The sequence below is a fragment of the Dermacentor andersoni genome, chromosome 9, assembly GCF_023375885.2.
Source record: "Dermacentor andersoni chromosome 9, qqDerAnde1_hic_scaffold, whole genome shotgun sequence".
Taxonomy (NCBI): domain Eukaryota; kingdom Metazoa; phylum Arthropoda; class Arachnida; order Ixodida; family Ixodidae; genus Dermacentor; species Dermacentor andersoni.
The window spans coordinates 98,925,963-98,943,887 of record NC_092822.1 but is presented as its reverse complement, the minus strand read 5'-3'; the positions used below and the strand labels follow the sequence as shown (position 1 = coordinate 98,943,887).

The 17,925-nt window shown below is 42.1% G+C and overlaps 1 protein-coding gene and 1 pseudogene across 1 annotated transcript; one reads left to right on the top strand and one right to left on the bottom strand.

The window, feature by feature from the left end:
* The first annotated feature begins 608 nt into the window (after positions 1–608).
* On the top strand, positions 609–16,718 carry LOC126528432 (uncharacterized). Its single transcript, XM_050176320.3, has 3 exons — positions 609–6,942; positions 9,783–9,872; positions 11,688–16,718. Exons 1-3 carry the CDS (start codon positions 6,807–6,809, stop codon positions 12,446–12,448), a joined length of 987 nt encoding a protein of 328 aa, XP_050032277.2. The 5' UTR covers positions 609–6,806; the 3' UTR covers positions 12,449–16,718.
* LOC126528658 (U2 spliceosomal RNA) lies at positions 2,166–2,347 on the bottom strand (annotated as a pseudogene).
* Positions 16,719–17,925: the final 1,207 nt, after the last annotated feature.

Sequence of the window (17,925 nt, the reverse complement as noted above, 5' to 3'; positions counted from 1 at the left end):
GCTTTTCATACTCAAATGGTCCTTTAGGCTATACATACCTTGCAGATATTAGTTCCTGTTTAGCTGGTGGTCCCCACATGGCTACAACACTTAAGTACATCAACGTGTAAGTCAGAGTCATTGTATCCAAATGGTCTTGTAGGCTTTACAGATATGTATAGAGATGCTAGTTCCGGTTTAGATGTTGAAATCGATCGTGGCTAGTTGATCACCGCAGACGTGGTCTCATGGTAGCGCACTTGCTACAGTCATAGAAAGTCGTGGGCTCCGTTCTCACTGCTTCTGGGCACCCATTTGTTCATCACCATGGCCACAAGTGCCCCTTGGCCTGGAGCTCGGGTTCAGAAGGTGGTACACTTGGGAAAGGAGCCATGCCTTGAAAGCCTGTGGAAATTGTTGTGTGCACAAATGTGACATTCAATGAAAAGAAGGTGTGGGGCTGCTTTCATTTGCAGCAGTTTCTATACACACGCATGTTTCATTCTATTGAGTGCAGCGCTGCCTCTTTGCATGTGCTTTGCTCTTTCAAGTGTAAGCAGTGCATATCAGCTTTCCTGCGAAAGGCTTGCTATCGGCACCACCGCCTCACCAGCCAATGATGACTTGTTTTCCTCTGCAAAGGCAAGCACAATCTGTCTTTCTAAAGTGACACTAGTCTGAGGCATCTTCCTAATACTTATCTTTCTTATATTTTTCAGTTGTTTAGATTTAACGTCTTACCTAAAATTTGAATCTTACTGTACAAGTACCAAGGTTCACAGTAACGAAGCTACTGAAATCCAACATTAGCATAGGACAGTCAATGAAACATTCCTGCTACAAATGCAGAATGGGGTGTCATGCAGAAAGTACGAAGTACTATTAAGGAATAATGCAAATGCAGATTCACACGCAAGAGTCATTTGCTCTGAATCTGAATTTTTTATGATCGGACATAATCATTGGAACACTTGGAACATCTTGTTTTAGCTAGTTTACCCCCGTTCAAATTTACCTGCTGTTAAGTAAAGAATGCCACCTAAGTGAATTATCACTTCCATGACATGATAAGTGATGACAGTAGTTAAGGAGAATGACAATGACATTAATTCTTCTGAAGTAAGTTAGGGGCCACAACCATGGCGTATCACCACAGGACAAATTGCTAAGTAGGGGTGTGCCATTCAACAAAACTATCTAATGGTCACCGTGAAACCTGTTGTATACTAAGCTTTGACTTTGTCAATGACCTTAATTTTTCATATTTTCTAACCGCCATTGAGTTAACCGACAAATAAAATCATTCATGCAAGTTGTCCCAGCTGCTCTGCTTTCTTACAAGCACTGCTCTTTGTTCACCTACTGTCGTCACTGTCAGTGTCCAGATTCTTGTTATTTGGTGCTCTTGCTTCCTGTTTCTCAGAGTTTTTGACACATGTGCTAACATATATCTATATAACCACATTTTTCTTGTTCGTGCTTTACGCTGCGCATGTTTTTCTGTGCTTCACCCTAGCACATGAAGTGTACAGTGGGAAGCTTCCTATCTTGGAGCACTTGCCTTCTGCTTGAAGTTTTCTGTTGACTGTTGTTGTCACTTTCTGTTGACTTATAGCTGGTACGCACTCTTGATATTTATTTATTTTTATTTATTTATTGTACCTTCAAGGCCAGAAGGCGTTACAGAAGGGAGTGGAACAAAATACAGAACACGACAGACGACAGGTTATAATAATAAAAGAAAATTTTAAATGCAGATTATTGAAAGACATTGTCATGGAGCTGTGTAAAAGAAAGACAACTGTTCGTAGAAAAGTGATGAAGATCTTTGCTGGAGTGGTTAGTGCATCACCTTGTTTGCATATGTGTTTGCATATGTGTAATAGTTTATGGGCACATTTGTGTCATGTGCTTCCTATCTCTAACATTTGGTGAAGGTGCTTGATGATGACTCGCGATCGAATTCTGCAGTGACATCCACGTAAGGTGAAGCACAAAAGCTCCAGAAGATGGCTTTCCATGTCTTCTTCATCAAATTTCCACGCACAATCTTCATTCTTGGATGGTTCTGTAACAAACAATATACAATTGAAAATCTTTAAGTGCTTGGGGACCTCCAAAATCCTTTGTTACTACAGCGAAGCTGTATATGGCTAGTTTCCAGCAGATCGATGTCACTAGACCAAAAACCGTGGGCCGATCCCGAAGATAGTGCAATACCAGGCCGACCCGCGGCAGAGGTGAAGCAGTCTTGAAGCACTCTGCCAATTTCCAAAAATAAATTTAATATCTTGGGTCCAACTACAACCCATGTCGGATATTAAGCTGATAAGAACAAATAATACACTTTGACCTGCATCGGCCATATCTACGTTCGCACCGCCCCGTCTCTGTCGGCGTTCCAAGCACTTGCATGTCTCCTTTCCTTTCTTTCCACCCTCCCATGGTGGCAGTCCTGTCGAAACATCACGCGTGTCTAGTTTCCTTCGGCTCCTCAGGGTGACGGTCCCACCATCCATGCAAATGTATATAAAAATCATGGTAAATGAGTCTGTACCTATGTTCAGAATTCTGTGTCACCTCTGTGTCGTATTCTAAACAGCCTTGCTGGTCATCCACCTTCAGAGAGTGGAATGGCTCATGATTTTCAAGTCATTTCGTTGTAAAGATTGCTCACTGCATTGCTAATAGAGCTTTCTAAGCATGTCCAGCAGAAGAAAATGTTAATTTAACATGAATTTGAGACACACTTAGGGAAATAAGTCACTCTTCAGAGCACTGCTCTTAGGCGCCCATTCCTGCATTGACCATCAGCGTCCCTCGGTGTCCCTCATAACTGAGCGAATGAGTGCAGCGAAGGATGAAAGAGCCAAGCGTGAAGCGCAGCGGCGGATGAAATACGGAAATAGCGAAGAGAGTGCGAGGAGTAAAACGGAGGAGGAGGGTGCAGCAGTAAGTGGAGGAGGAGAGTATGGCAAAAGGGCAAGGAGGAAAGCGGAGTGCCATACGAGACATGCTCAATGGCGGCAACCAGGAGTGCGGAGAGTGCTATGGAAACGAAGCGCTGGTGTGTGCTTCGGTTCCTCTGTGCACGCGCTACTTCACGAGTGCAACCGCTGCTAGAGAATGCACTCCGCACATGCCATGTGTCCCCGTGTTCCCGGGAATTCTTCCCGAACAATGAGTGATGCAACCAGGGCAAACGCTCCATCTGCCACTGCTGTTAAATGAGCTGCCCGAGCAGAGACTCAGCGCGGCCATCAAGAGGACCCTGTTGTTCAGAATCAAATTCTTTGCCACAATATATCACAAATCTTGACCATCTATGCAGCTGCGCTCAAAGTTCACATTAGGCAGTATCATAGTAGAATTTTTTGTGTGTGTGCATGCTTCATCTGACCGAATTTGCAACTGCAACCGACCTAATGGCACCGAGATTCAGGGTATGTTCCATGGCGAAACTTCATAGCTGTGCAAGGTAAAGCTGCAGATCATTGAATGCTGCTACCGCCTCCCTTGCCATCAAAAATCTTGGTTCTTTAGCAGGCTTTTCATTACTGTTACCTTTTCTTGGCATTAGTGTCCTTTCCACCATAGATGAATTTAATGACGTCGTTGGTCATCAGTTACAATTACATCATCATGTCGTCATCAACTGTGATGTATTCATCAGCCGTCGCACCCACTGCTGTTTTAAAACAAGCTGTGGACAAGTTACGTAATTCCTGGAAAGGGGCAGCAGGGCCTACACTCACTGACATTGCATGCTCATCAGATGCATTGCTTGCACTGTCATTTGTGTTAGCACTGAGTGAAGCTTTAGTGGCTTCTACAGAGGGTACTGGCAGCACCATTCTAAATTTCTTCATTTTACAGGCACATTTGTTTTAGGAGTCTTCGTTGCAGAGGCATTCACAATACATACGAAAAACAGGAATTTGGCCACAACATAATTAATCCTTCGTTATACATGTCATTTTGTTGTAGAGGCATTTGACTCCATGGAAATTCTTTTATGCAATAGGTGAGCAGTTTAAACTAAGTTTAAATAGATTGGACCATAATTTTTCTTCCTATTTATAGGGAAGTTATTAAACAAAACACTGGAACAATTGTAGTCCATGCTGCAGGCTCTCTGCTAGAATATTAAGACCTGCATGATCTCACCACAAGGTGTCGTAACCTTAGCAACGGCAGCACAGGTAGGTTTTACCTGTACAAATGGAAGTGGCTGCATGTTTAAGCCACTCTGGGTAGCAGCAACTGCCTCAGAACTGTTGAAATGTGCCTGGACTAATAGACGCACATGTTAGAAAGGGCCTTTAAAAAGTGTGGCACCTTCAGCTGCTTACAGTAGTCGAGAAAGCAGGTACTTTGCCATGTAGACAGGGAAAAAATATAATCATCACCACCATCATCAGCTTACTTGTGTTAAATGATTACTGACATGAAACTTTTGTGTCTGTTATCTTTTTCTTTCCTTGTTTAGGTAGTTGTCAACTCCATAACTATAGTATTAAAGCCTAGGTTTTTTTTTAGAGCATCACAAATAATAAATCACAGCACCTTTTATACCATCTACTGAAAGTGTGTCCCACGGGCTGTGTAGCTTAAGCCGTAAGAAAGGAAAGCTGGCAGGCCGCCAAAAGTGGGTGTAGCAGTCACATCGTATCACAAACAACTTAAGAGCTGGCCAGTCAGCTCGGTGCTGTGGTTGAAGGCCATACAATGATTAGTCAAAAGTTGCTGAATTGGCCCTTCCACTTGTTTGCTTCTACTGGAAACCCGCAGGGAAGTACTCTGTTCTCTTTTCCTGTCGAATGTTGAATGGAGTTGGCTTTGGGCTGCATGGTCTAAATGTGTTTGCATATGCGCGTCAGTGGTATCTCGTACCACAAGACGCTGCAACAGGTTTCGATGCTGTGATTGTTCTCCTGTGTCTTATATAAAGCCGTGCTGCAGTTGAGTGCATTTGAAGTGGTCGCAGTAAAAGGCAACATAATTATTTGTTGTGTTCTCGGGGAACTGAGGCTCCACAGCGCAATTACTGGGCTGAGGCATGTCTAATAAAGCAATACTGACAAGACAAATTTTCTGTCAGTACCTAATTGCAGGATAAAGTCCTTTCTCGGTGATCTCCGTTACACTCCGACTCTCCATTTACACTCAGTCTTCGTTACACTCCGGCTGTGTATGTCCTATGCCTGCACACTTTCTAATCCCACTACCTAATCCATCAGGCCCTTTTCTTCCCCTTTGCACTCATTCTGTCACTCTAACAAACCGCCATGTAATGTCAGTGTCACTCTAACATGTCACTCAAACATGCATTGCACGACCTGTCAGTTTCCATGCCTTAATCTCAACCAAGATATCACCAAATGTGTTGCACAGATCAATGAATAGGGCCGCAATAACTTTAAAGGCTAGTTGCATGCCTCTGTTTTACAATTTCTTCTTTCTCTCCAAGGTATCCCGCCCACTGTCCATCCTGTGATTCCAGTGGGTCAGAGGTGCTCATCACCTGTGTCTGCTGCTGGACTGTACAGTGACGGATGAAACGCAGTGAACATATCCCTTGCGGGGCTTACTGAGAGCCAGCATCACATTGTGCCTTGTACAGTCAAACCTCAATGAACATGGATATAAAAAATTATCAAATATAACAAATTGTTAATTATAATGAATTTGATGTAACAAAGCAAATGAAAAATTGTCTCACCACTATTACAGTGTGACAAATACATGTTTATAGCGAATATCAGACAGAATTAAGCTATATTTGTGCCAAATGTGGCTTTTTTATAAAGAGGTGGAACTGTACAGTTTCTGAACTGCGGTGGTCCATCAGTATTTTTCTTATACTTGTATTTTTAGTTGCTACAAAGGACTCTTTATGGACTCATCTATGACAGAAGCACTGAAGGAAAATGTGTGTATATGTTCTTGTTTTGATATTTGCATCTTGTAAGTATCAGATATATTACTCATGGGCAAGGTTGTGTATCAAATCAGCAAGTAAGATGGTATATAGTTGGTTACAGGTATTATGGAGCATGATATTATGGTGCAAATTTGGGCAGGACTGAGAAAAACACACAGGAAAACTGCCAAAGTCAGCTTGTGTCCTTTGTGTCTCACTTTTTTCTGCGTTTCTCACTCTGTCCTGTCTGAATTTGTGCCTAAAGCCCTGTTCTGTAGTATTTGCATCAACTGCTTTTGAGGCAGATATATTTTCCTTTTGTCACTTGCCTTCACATGTTAGAATGTGCTGTTTCTATTGAGAATGGCCTCATAGGGGAAGAGAGGATATTAAATGACCAGGAAAGATACAAATTATGGTTCCAGACTTGTTTTCTTTTTACTTTTTGCCTTTGTTTTTGTCTTTTGGGTCATTATTTGCTTGCATGTTCAGGGTTCTTACTCAATAGGTCAAGCTGCGACTCTGTTTCTCCATTCTGTATATATCTGGTAGATCTATTTTTATTGCATACAGCTTGTGATGGTAAGCTTGAAATGGAGTCTTTTTATTTTGTTTGTTTGTTTGTCAGTCTTGTGGCAGATTATATTAGCTCAGGTTGGCCATGAGCTACTATGGTTCGGTGGCCAATAGATTCAGAGGTGTGATGCCTTTAGTGTAATAACTATGCAATATCTTGCGACCTAAAAGTATGGAATTTGATGTTACATCAAATGACATTGATGCATAGCTTTATCTTTCTTTGATATGTGACACACTGCTTCGTGGTTGCAATCTTGAGTGAATGACTCTAGCCTTTGTAGGATTGCCTGTTATGTATTAAGCGTAGTATGTTAATTTATCAGTGATGATAGCCTTTCTTGACGACTGTGTAGGACCCCAGGACAAACAGGTGCCGCTAGAATGCTCAAGAAATACTGCTGGCAGGGTCAGTCCAGATGTTCTTTCAAGCAGAGGCCCTGAAGTTCACGCTGAGCAAATAGGTATTGTAGCCTTCTTCACTATCAAGTTCTTTTCACTCATGTTGTTGAAATTAGGCTCTTTAACTTATGCATATTTGTGACGCACTCTGTGGTGACTCGGACATCCGCAGCTGCCAGGTGATAGGAATCAGTGTTTGATGCCCTCCTTTCGCCAGTGGCCGTGCAGACAGTGAGACGGGAGCCCTAAATCATCAAATGTAACAAGTTTTCAAATGGACCAAACAACTGCTGAGCACAGGCTCTCATGCTCACTATATTTACAACATGGGTAACGATAGCAAAAATTTCAAGAACACAGAAACAAATCGACAAAGCCTTCGGGGAAAGCTTGCTTTAATGATTACAACTTTCAATATCTAGACACAACGTGCTTAAATTTACATTTCACGATGACTCCAAAGAAATTGGCATGTTTGCTGGGCCAATGGCTGTCTCTTGCTCTGGTTTCACAGTAAGGTCGCTCAAGGTGTAATCCACAGCCATTTATGGACTTTGGGCCATGTCAGTCTTCTCAACCTTCTCCCTACTGTAAAAGGGCTGAGCTCGTCTACACTGTTTGTATCACTTCTTGCGAAGATGAGCTGGGCTCCTCCTTGCTGAAACACTCACTCCTGCCGGGGCTGCAATCAAGCTACCCCAATTAAAAAAACTGTATTAAACATTCTTATTTTTTTATCATTTCTGGCCAATAAACTCCCCAGGAAAAGCATTAATGACAACATGCATGCTGTCACAAAGCAATTTGAATGATGAGGGCTTTTGAGAACTTCCACTGCAGCAGTTCAAATAAAACTTGCTCTTTGTCTACTGATCTCAGCGAAATAGACCACCTTCTCAGGCAGTACTTCCCAAGAGAGTGGCTTGTTGGGCTAGTGGTTGCATGGTTATACTAGGAGAATGCCAGCAAACTTGAAAGTAGAAAAAATCGAGAAGCTGACATAAACAAAGCGACAAGAAGGTGGACCAGCCACCTTCCTATCGCTTTGTTTATGTCTGCTTCTCAATTTTTTCTACTTTCAAGTTTGCTGGCATTCTCCTAGTACTTCCCGAGTGCTAACTGTATGCCTGTTACTTACAAGAAGGGAAGTTATGGAGTTTAGTGCACAAAGCAAAGTTGTGCTGTTTACTATTCTGAAGCCAGAGAGCAGCTTATAAGGGATGTCATAATTCAGGGCTTGGGTTACTTTGGACTGTTGGGGGAGCACCTAAATCTAAGTAATGAGCATTTTTGCATTCTGCCACTATCAGAATGCAGCCTCTATGACTGGGAATTACACTCGTGACATCATACTCAGAAGCAGGTTGCCTTAACCGGTGGGCCAACATGGGTGTCAATACAGCTGAAACCAATAGGGAGATACCACATGAAAGATAAATGCTACATTGACTGTTTAAGTGCTTGCTGTTGGAGGCCTCCACATCCGTTACTAGTGGACGAATTAAAGAAAAAGAAGAGCTTGCATTGCACAGTGTTCCCATATATCTTCTTAGACATGTGATTATGCTGGTAGAAGACCATGAATAAATGCTTCGTTAACCATTTAAGAGGAAGCTTTAGCTCGGAGCCAACTCCGACGTGGCCTATTCGAATACATGTAAAACACAAAAACATTTTTCTGAGATAACCCCTGGGCTGATTTTAATGAAATTTGTTGCATTTGAGAGAGAAAGTTAAATTCTAGTGACTGTTGGAAGCGGAATTGTGATTTAGAGCCTTAATTTTGTTAGAACAAGTTTCAAAAATTCGAATGTTTGAAAAAAATAGAAGCACGCAGTTTACAGATTCATAGCTCTGCATCAAGAACAGATATTGCAGGTCTGTAAATGGCATCCATTAGACCATTGAAAGCGGACAAATTCAATACGTCATTTTATATCTTACGTGAATTTCTTACATTGTTTACAAGGGTTCTGCAAAAGCTATATTTCTACATTACTAAATTTTTGAGATTCACGTATAACATATGAATTTTGTCTGCTTTAAATGTACTATTAGATGCAATCCACAGAATTATATTATCATTTTTCGTTGCTGAGTTACAGAGTTGTAAACTTGGTAGTTTCGTTTCCTGAAAATTTTCAATTTTAGCCAATTTTTAATAAAAAATTGACGATCTAAATCAAAAATTGGAAACCAACCGTCACTAGATCTTACTTTTTTTCTTTTAAATGCGACAAACCTCATCATGTTTGGTGCAGTGGTTGCCAAGAAAAACAAATTCTCCTTTTACATGTATTTAGATAAGAGCATCCGAACTAAAGCTTCCTCTTAAGAGCTCGACATATAAATATTTAAAAAAAAAAAATTATTTTCCATTTAAATGGACAAAATGTACTGAAAATCGGCATAAATGAGGAAAACAAGAAATATTTTGCAAAAAGTTTTTGAGCACTAGGGTGGCAATATCAGGCAGAAAATTGGTAGTGGACTTCACCCAAGACATCTAAAGCTTTGTTTTGAACGTGTACATACAGCTCTCAGTGCATGGGAATCTTAGGTATACATTGCGTTTGCTTTATGTTATGCGTGTGATGCCACTGCAGCAGAAAAGTCTTGCATCGATCGGTGTCTTCTCTGACCGTGTTTTCAAAAGCAAGCGAGTCACGTGCCAAGCTTCTTCTTCTATGTCCCGAGTCCCTGCTCTAAGCCAACAAATGGCACTTGCTGCTTGTCATTTAGTGTTGGCTGAAGACATTTAGGCAGGAACTTTGTGCTTAATACTGAAACTCGGCAAGAAAAAAATTTTTTCTGGTGTCTTGCCTATAGGCAACGCTCGTTCATAAAGTTGAATAGCTTTTTGACTATGTGAGTCTATACCTGTCCTCTTTCTTTTCCCCAGTCTTGATCACTGTGAAGCAAGAGCCTCCGTCATTTGAAACAAATGACGATGACCCTGATGTCAAAGTATCACAGCCTGGATGGCCTAATGGTGAGCATGAGATAAAAAGAAATGTGAGGGCTTATTACTTTGCTACCCATCAATTCAAAGTTTGTGATTTGATTTTGCGTAGACTTCAACACTTAGAGGTGTCCCCTGCAACATGCCTGAGAAAACTTGTTAGGTGGAACTGATAGCGTTATCACAATGCAGTGATATTGTGTGCTTCTTGCTATGGATGTGACATAAATATGCTGCATCACTACGATTATTAGTTATAAATGTAATGTGTAGTTTGTGTTCGTGTGATATCATGGGTACTGCTAAAAAAACTAAGACATTACGTTGTACAGCCATTCTAATAATCACCTAATCATCACGATAGCAACTTGGAACACACTGTAACCACAGAAACAGTACCATCAACACGTTGGGCCCATGGCACTTCAACTTCCACCTCATGGAAGCTGCTATAACAATAGAAGACGATGCAATAAACAAGTTGAGAAGGTTTGGCTACCATGGCATACTAACTTCTGCTATAAGCGAGAAGAAAGGGGTTAACCAAGGGGCCCAATTTGTATTAGTCATATCTTAAGAAGCCAACAAACACTGACAACATAAGGGAAATTACTTGTGCTTAATAAATGAACTGAAGAAACGATAAATTAATGGAAATGAAAGTGGATGAAAAAACAACTTGCCGCAGGTGGGGAACGATCCCACTTGTTTGAAAAGTGGGTTTTGGATGATTTATTTCTTCATACGCGGAAACAATGTTAGTTTTTGCGAAAAAGAAAAGAAATCACTTCTGTTTTTCTATTTTCCTTGCTAAAGTATACTAAGATCCAGCTCTTTGCCCATGTTACTTCAACTTGGCACAGAATGCCTTGGAACATGCAATGTATAATGTCCACATGTGCTTGAAGGCACACCTTTGGCCCTTTGACATGCGGGCCCAAGTCCAGCCTGGGCCCGTGGCTTCAAGCCCGAGCCCAGCCCGGCCCCACGTCTTCAAGCCCGGGGCCATCCCGGGCCCACCGAAGAATGCTTCGGATGGCCAGGCCCGGCCTAGGCCCGGGCTGACCCAAAATCCCAGGCCCATGCAGTGCTCTAGTGTGACCAACCAGCCATGTCCATGCTGTCAAGCTGGACATGGCTGCATCCAAACCAAAATAACCATCCAAACCAAACCAAGCATCCAAACCAAAATAAACTGTTTTAAGCAGTGAAACCCAACACTGAGATGTTGTGTACGGGCTGAGAGTATGTCAGGACAGTTGAGGTTGACTTCCCAGCTGCTGAGAGAGAACCTTAGTTGTGACAACGTTCAGGCCTCATACAGATGAGCTTGCTATCAGTTGATAGAAATAGCTCATATTAAAAAATATTTACTTATGTATGCATCTCCTTTTCATTAAAATGTTCGACTCAATTTGGAATGGGTTTTACCATTTCTTTCGCTGTGCATTTTACTAACACCTTCCTTCTGTTTTCTTTTTAAATAAAATAGATATTACTCCTTACTATTAAAACTGGATTAAGTCATTTTTTTGTTTCAGCATGCTTACTAGAGAGTGACAGCACCATACAACGTGGTGTCAGCCTGTCTTGACATAAAACAAAGTTCTGGCTCATTCAGGGAATTTTGCAAAGGTGCTCAGGGAAAACCTGGAAAACTCAGGGAATTTGGAAATGTCAACTTGGTAGACACCCTGCTTTGCAGACACTTGCGGCTTTAACTGGACTACCGAGTTCTGAATGATATTCCTGAACTTTTGCTTGGAATCTGTGACCATGGCATGTCTTCCACCAAAATTGAATATGCCAATTTGGTTTCTTGACTTAGCTGTTGAACTTTTCCAGCAACCACCACCCTCAGGTCACCAAACCCAGAACACATTACGCAAGTGTGGCAAATGGATACGAGTGACCAGGGTTATATCTACATGTGCCACCTCTGTCCAGAACGCATTTGTTCACTGAAAGAGCTGCAGCTTCACTTGCAAAGTCATTACCTCTACCAGAACGTGGTGCCTGCCGCAGAGATCTCGGAGGCATCTCATGAAGAGTCTCTGCTCGAAACCAGGTTAGGGGTAGTCGAACAAGGTGTGGCCCTCCCCGAGGTGCAGCATATAGCATCTGGAAGTTGCAGTGGAGAGTCCATCGAGCCTGTTCTTATGGAACAGCATGCTGTTGCTGGAACACTAAGCGATGAGTTCAGCGTCGACAGCTCCACCGCCTGGAATATTGAGCACAGCTGCCACCAGTGTCAGGCTAAGTTTCCCTCAAAGGAGTCGCTGGAGGCACACCTCTGCGCTGAAGGCCAGTCGTGCCACTTGCCCAAGAGCATTCTGTGCCCCACTATGTTTAGCGAGCAAAGCCCCTTGGCAGGCCACATGAGAAGTCGTTGTGACCGATCGTCTGACTACAAGTGCCCCGTCTGTCCTGTGGTGTGTTCGTGCGTGGAAGCGCTGACGGTGCACCCCAAGTGTCATCTCAAGGGTCGCAAGAAAGAATGGATGCTCGACGTTCCTAGATGCCTCTTTCAGTGCCATCTGTGTCCCAAGACGTTTGACACTATGAAGGAACTGTGCGAGCACAAGTCAGATCATGCCCGAGTGTAGTGAATGTGCTGCTTGGGTGTGACTGTGATCTGTTGTCGTGCCTTCAAAGGGCCCCTCTGGCACCTCTTCCTCAAAATTGAGGACGCACTTGAGCGACTACAATACCTTTCAATGAATCTATTCCTGCAGATGTCCTGCAAGATGTCATAATAATGATGTAACACATAGCTTGTTATGTGTTCAATGCGCGAGGTAAAGCATTTGTCCAAATTTGGGTAACAATCTTCTATGCCATAGTCTCTCATAGCTCGTGGAGCTTGACATGTTGGATTGCCTACAGAGTTGGGACTGATTACTTGCACCAGGAAGTTCTGTGTTATTGACTAGCAGCATAAGCAGAATCTAAAAGAATAGCAATTTTGTTATTTTTTAACCAGTAAGTGGTTTATTATCATTTCAGTTCTAGAGTTAACATTGATGCGTGCTTGAGGATTTTGCCGAGTTGTACATCACTCAGTTTCTCTTATTTGATGGCTTCACTGCAAGTGTGATTTTCTTGATGCACTCCTTCTGCATTATAGGTGAACAGTACCTTTAATCACATAAACTGCAAAAATGTTTCATCATTTACCCATCATCTTCATTCACTGTGCCCTGAAGGCCAACTGCAATAAAATTTTGGGCCGCTCAAAAAGCCCAGTTACTGTAGATTTGGAGGAGCCTTCATGCATAATTTGAGATACGAGCAGAAGCATTATGAAAAGATAGAAAAAATAGCCATTTTTGATACTGAAATTGAAAAAAATGCTGCCGGGGGGGCTCTCCGGAAGTGAGGCATGACCTAGAGTGCATCTCAGAGGCTGCATGCTGGAACTTATGTCATAGTGAAAACCAGGTGCTTCCATTGTCTGTTTAAGCACTGTGTTAAAGGTTACTAAGAGGAGAACTATACAATTACCACACCGTGGCATTGCCATGAGTTCCATCGTGTTATACACTACTGATTTATAAGAAATTTGTTTTGTAATTGGCCTCTAAAGTCAACTGCAAGAAGTCTCAGATGGTGTAAAACGCCTAGCTTCAGTTAATACAGGTACAGATAAGCTTCTCTGCAAAATTTTATGTTTGAATTATGAGGGAATGGAATCACTAAAAGCTTTCAGAAACTGGTGTTTCTGATACCGATACGGAATAGAAAGCAATAATAAACAGGCACTGTTACTGCTCGCAAGGAGAGATTCCTGACCCAGAGCAGCACTGTGAAAGATCTCTGAGGCAGCATGCGGGGATTGGAGTCATGTTCACTAACCACCAGGTGCGCCAGGTGTCTGCTTAGGTGCCACCTTAAGGCTGATAATTAGAAAAATAGACAACAACAGCCCTGTAGCTTTGCCAAGGTTGCCTCAATCGCAGTACTACTCATTTGTAAGCAATTAAACCAAAGTGAAGTTTTGTTGCAGGTGACCTTTAAAGGCCTCCTTCCAGATTTTTAAGATGTTTTGTTGACTCCTTAGTCTTGGCCAGAGGTTGCCAGGGGATTTAGTGCAGCTTTAATAGATGAACTCTTTGTAAGGGTGGCCCTTTTAGAGTGAGAGCTCACTTGGGATTTCGTTTTGTTGGCTTTTGCAGCCATGATGTGTTGAGGTGACAGGTGGAAGAGTATGATGTTTAGAGCATGAGCCATAACAAACAACTTTTTTCATTTATTTTCGGTTGGCAGGTGTTGTCCAGCACAAGATGGTGTCGCTGCTACACCATCAGGAACAGTGTGATGTTCATTTGCTTGGCACCAAAGCTTCTGTTTTCAGATAACTATCACCAATACTGGAAGTGTTTTGCCTAACAAAAGACAAGAAAATAGCACAGACGATGGTCTCCTAATCAAGGCAACAAGCAAGTAACTGCGCAAATTACCTCACAGGCCATGGGCCATTTGCCAACCAATAGAAAATGTCTTGGTAAACTCAAATAGTAGTAATAATAATAATAAGCTTTTCTAAAGTCTAAAGGAGTGCTTATTGTTAATGTTTACACAACAATCTTAGGCTTTAAGTGTGATATGTTGGGTGGCAAGTCCTGGTTCTGCCATTCTCAAAATTATGCCAAATCTTGCAATTTTTAGAAATTAAGGAAATTTGCCGTGTGTCCACGCTGGCCTGTGCCCGCACCAAAAGTGTATTGAACATGTTTTGTTTGTGGTTCAGCCTTACTAGTTCCTCTGCCTCCTTAAAATTGACTATGATGTTCAGTGATGGAGTCTGAGCATACATTAAGCCTGTACTACAGTTGCCATTTTATTAGATCTGCTTCAGTGAATTGTAGCCTGGAGCAATTAGCTTTATCTATAATGACTTCCTATGAGACCTCGATAAGTGTAATGTTGCTGTAGCTATGACTAGGTTCCAAATTGAGCGTGCTATTTATGACACTTTTACTCAACTTAGGAGCCTCTTTTGAGAAAGTAGGCTGGGCATGCTAGTCATTTCCAGTCAGCAGAATGTTATTGTCAATATGTGTTACGTCAGAAGTGATGCTTGTATCTGCCTGTCATCTTGGCATTGAAAGTACCGAATGTTGAGCTTATTAAATTAGGGAGGCAGGTATGCCAAACAGTGGCATGCCATGCTACCACTACCTCTTATTTCCGGTGCATAATGGGTAGTCCCACTTTTGAGCATATGAATTTGTGCTGCACTTGATGCACATGTCGAATTCGATCATGTTAAAATTGGGATTACATTTGTTATGCACTTAAAGAATTGATGCCTTATGTCGTAGTGAGTGAGTTTTCCATTAAAGAAAGAAGGAAACTAGCAAACGTTTTGTGTCTGCATTCCGGATGTCACACTTGTGCACACTGAACCATGGCTGCTGCAAAGGCATGGCACAGTGATGTCAGTTGTTTCCAGGACAAATAATGGGTGCTGGTGAAGGCTCCAATTGTTATTATCTGGCTTGAGGTGCACTGGCTGTATAGATAATCTGGTAAATATTGTTAAAAGATCCACAGCATTGCAAAAGATTCTGCACATTGTCCAGGCTTTTAAATGTGCTCTCACCCAAGGAATGAGGCTTCCTTCACATTTTAAGCACAATTCACCTTTTACAACACCATATGTAACACTAGCAAGATTTGATGACAGCTGTCTTCCACATTATGCACTTCGAGTGTGTAAAATCATCCTATACTGTGAGATATGGTTACTGTCAGATATTTAGCATAAGGAACCCTGTTATAAACAGACTGCACTCATTGACCAGTATAACATAGTCCAGAAGTGCGCATGTAAAAATGATTAATTTCTAGTACAATAATGCTGATACTCCACCATGCACCAAATATGGTAATGTTAGCTACTGCTGGGTAATACTGCAGCAGAAATATTAGAATTTGGGGCATTTCAGCATTGGCTTTGTGAGCCATTGTAATTCTCATGCCTTTCCATGTCACAATGTTATGGAGTTACTAGAATGTGGAAAATATACCTCAGTACTTCTTTAATGCAGAGCCCACCACTACAGACTCTGCCAGCTCATGTATTGCTCTGGAATATTGTATTGTATTGCCCCGATCAATAAATCAAGCGATCATTCATGCTACTTAGTTTTTGCTGCTCTTGTGAAATGACACATTACTTGGAAGTAGCAGCTGGACTCTAGGGTAAAGCAGTTAATGCAAACAAAAATAATGGGAAGGAAACAGCGCAAGACCGTGATGCCGTGATGTGGCTGTGATGATCCAAATGCTGGTGGAACACTGTAGTTCCTTAGGAACATTGCAGAGTGTGAGGAGCATTACATGCCCGAGCTGGGTCTGGATGAATATGGCAAGCTTCCTGCACATCCTACAACATGCACTGTTGACTCCACTGCTGGTATTCACCTGTGGCTAGGGGTCCAGTTTTGTGAAGTGCTGTGTTTCCTGGATGATTCCAACACCTGTAAGGGCATCAGCGTATAAGTCGGAGGTCCTTGCAGACAAATTGTCGTTTAGGATAGACACACACCTTTGAGATGGTCTTTGCTTCTGTTGAAATTGGTATGATAGGTTTGGCTTATTTTCTTGTGCTTTTTTTCATCCAGAGCACTCGCTGCTATTAACACTTGTTCCATGGTGTGTAGTGTTTCCAAACATTTTACAAAACTGTTCACTTTCCTCTTGCCCATTTCTGATGGGATGGGATTAATGGCAACTGGGAATTGTAAAAGGTTGTTATTTTATATCGTTTTAAATCTGTACATGCCTGTCTATCTTGTCAAGAGCTTTGCTACCTCTGATTGTGCTTTGTCCTTTCAAGTGTTGGCAATGAATATCAGTTTTCCTGTGGAAGGCTTGCTGTTGCCACCGCCTTCTCCCCAGCCAATGATGACTTGGTCACCTCTGTAAAGGCAGGCATGATCTGTCATTCCGAAGTGACGCCAATCTGAGGCACCTTACCCACCCCCTTAATCTTTCATTTTCTTAGATTTAGCATAATTCTCGAACTATTAAGTTTATTGGTCATATGAGTAGCCAGGTGGACAAAAATAAAGCTTGCAAGACCTGCATTACATGATCTGCAAACTTCACATCTTACAGTAAAAATCTCAGCTATGATATTGGCCAGCCTCATTTGCTGTTAATCAGACCCAGTATGTTGTAAAGTTTGACCTTATTTTTTATTGTAACTTCTAATTAAGCATCACACTGAGTGGCCAATTTCAGTGATTACACCGGCATGGTGGTATTCATGCGATGGCTGAGCCACTGGAGGAAGGCAAAAAGAATAAAGAATAAATGGGTTGTTAGAAAGTGCAGCCCCGGGTTGGTTGTACAGAGGGCTGAACAAGTGCTCTGCTATTTTGAGGCTTCGTGACTACAGTGTCCATAAAGACTATATTGTGTCTTTGTATTAAAATGTCTCCTTTCTTTTTAGGGTATGGAGACTGCTCAACCTGTGCCTGCGGTGGGCTGGAGGTGGTCCCTACATTGACTTGTGTGTTTATGGACTGTGTGTTTGATGACATGCAGTGAATATAGTTTTTTCGGGGCAGGGTGCAGGCAGGTCCGTCGTACACTTGCTCAACTGTAACATTTCACTAATACTTTTTACATCAAGGTGTTTGGCTTGTGCAGAGGACTCCTTGTCAACTTGGTAATCACTGAAACGAGATGTCTGTGTGCTTTTGTGTCGGTGTGTGCATTGTGCATATCCACAGCATCATAGTAATTGTCAACTATATTTTTCATGGACCAAGTTGCTTTGAAAGGGTTTCCTATTGCCTTTTTCTCTCACTTGCTTGTGCATGCTCGTGCATGCTGTCTTTATTGAGACCGGCCACTTGATGTGACTGAAGAGGCATGACTGATGTCACTGAAGTTTGATTGCACTTTGTAAAATTGCTTGTCTTGCAAGAACGTAATTGTCCAAGCATGAGGCAACAGCCGCAAGAGATCTGAAACTTGAATCAGGCAAACAAGGGAAGGGAAGCCCTGATGAAGAGAAGTTTCCTTATCGTATTGTTGGTCCCGGGGAGATATTCTGTAAGAGTCCACG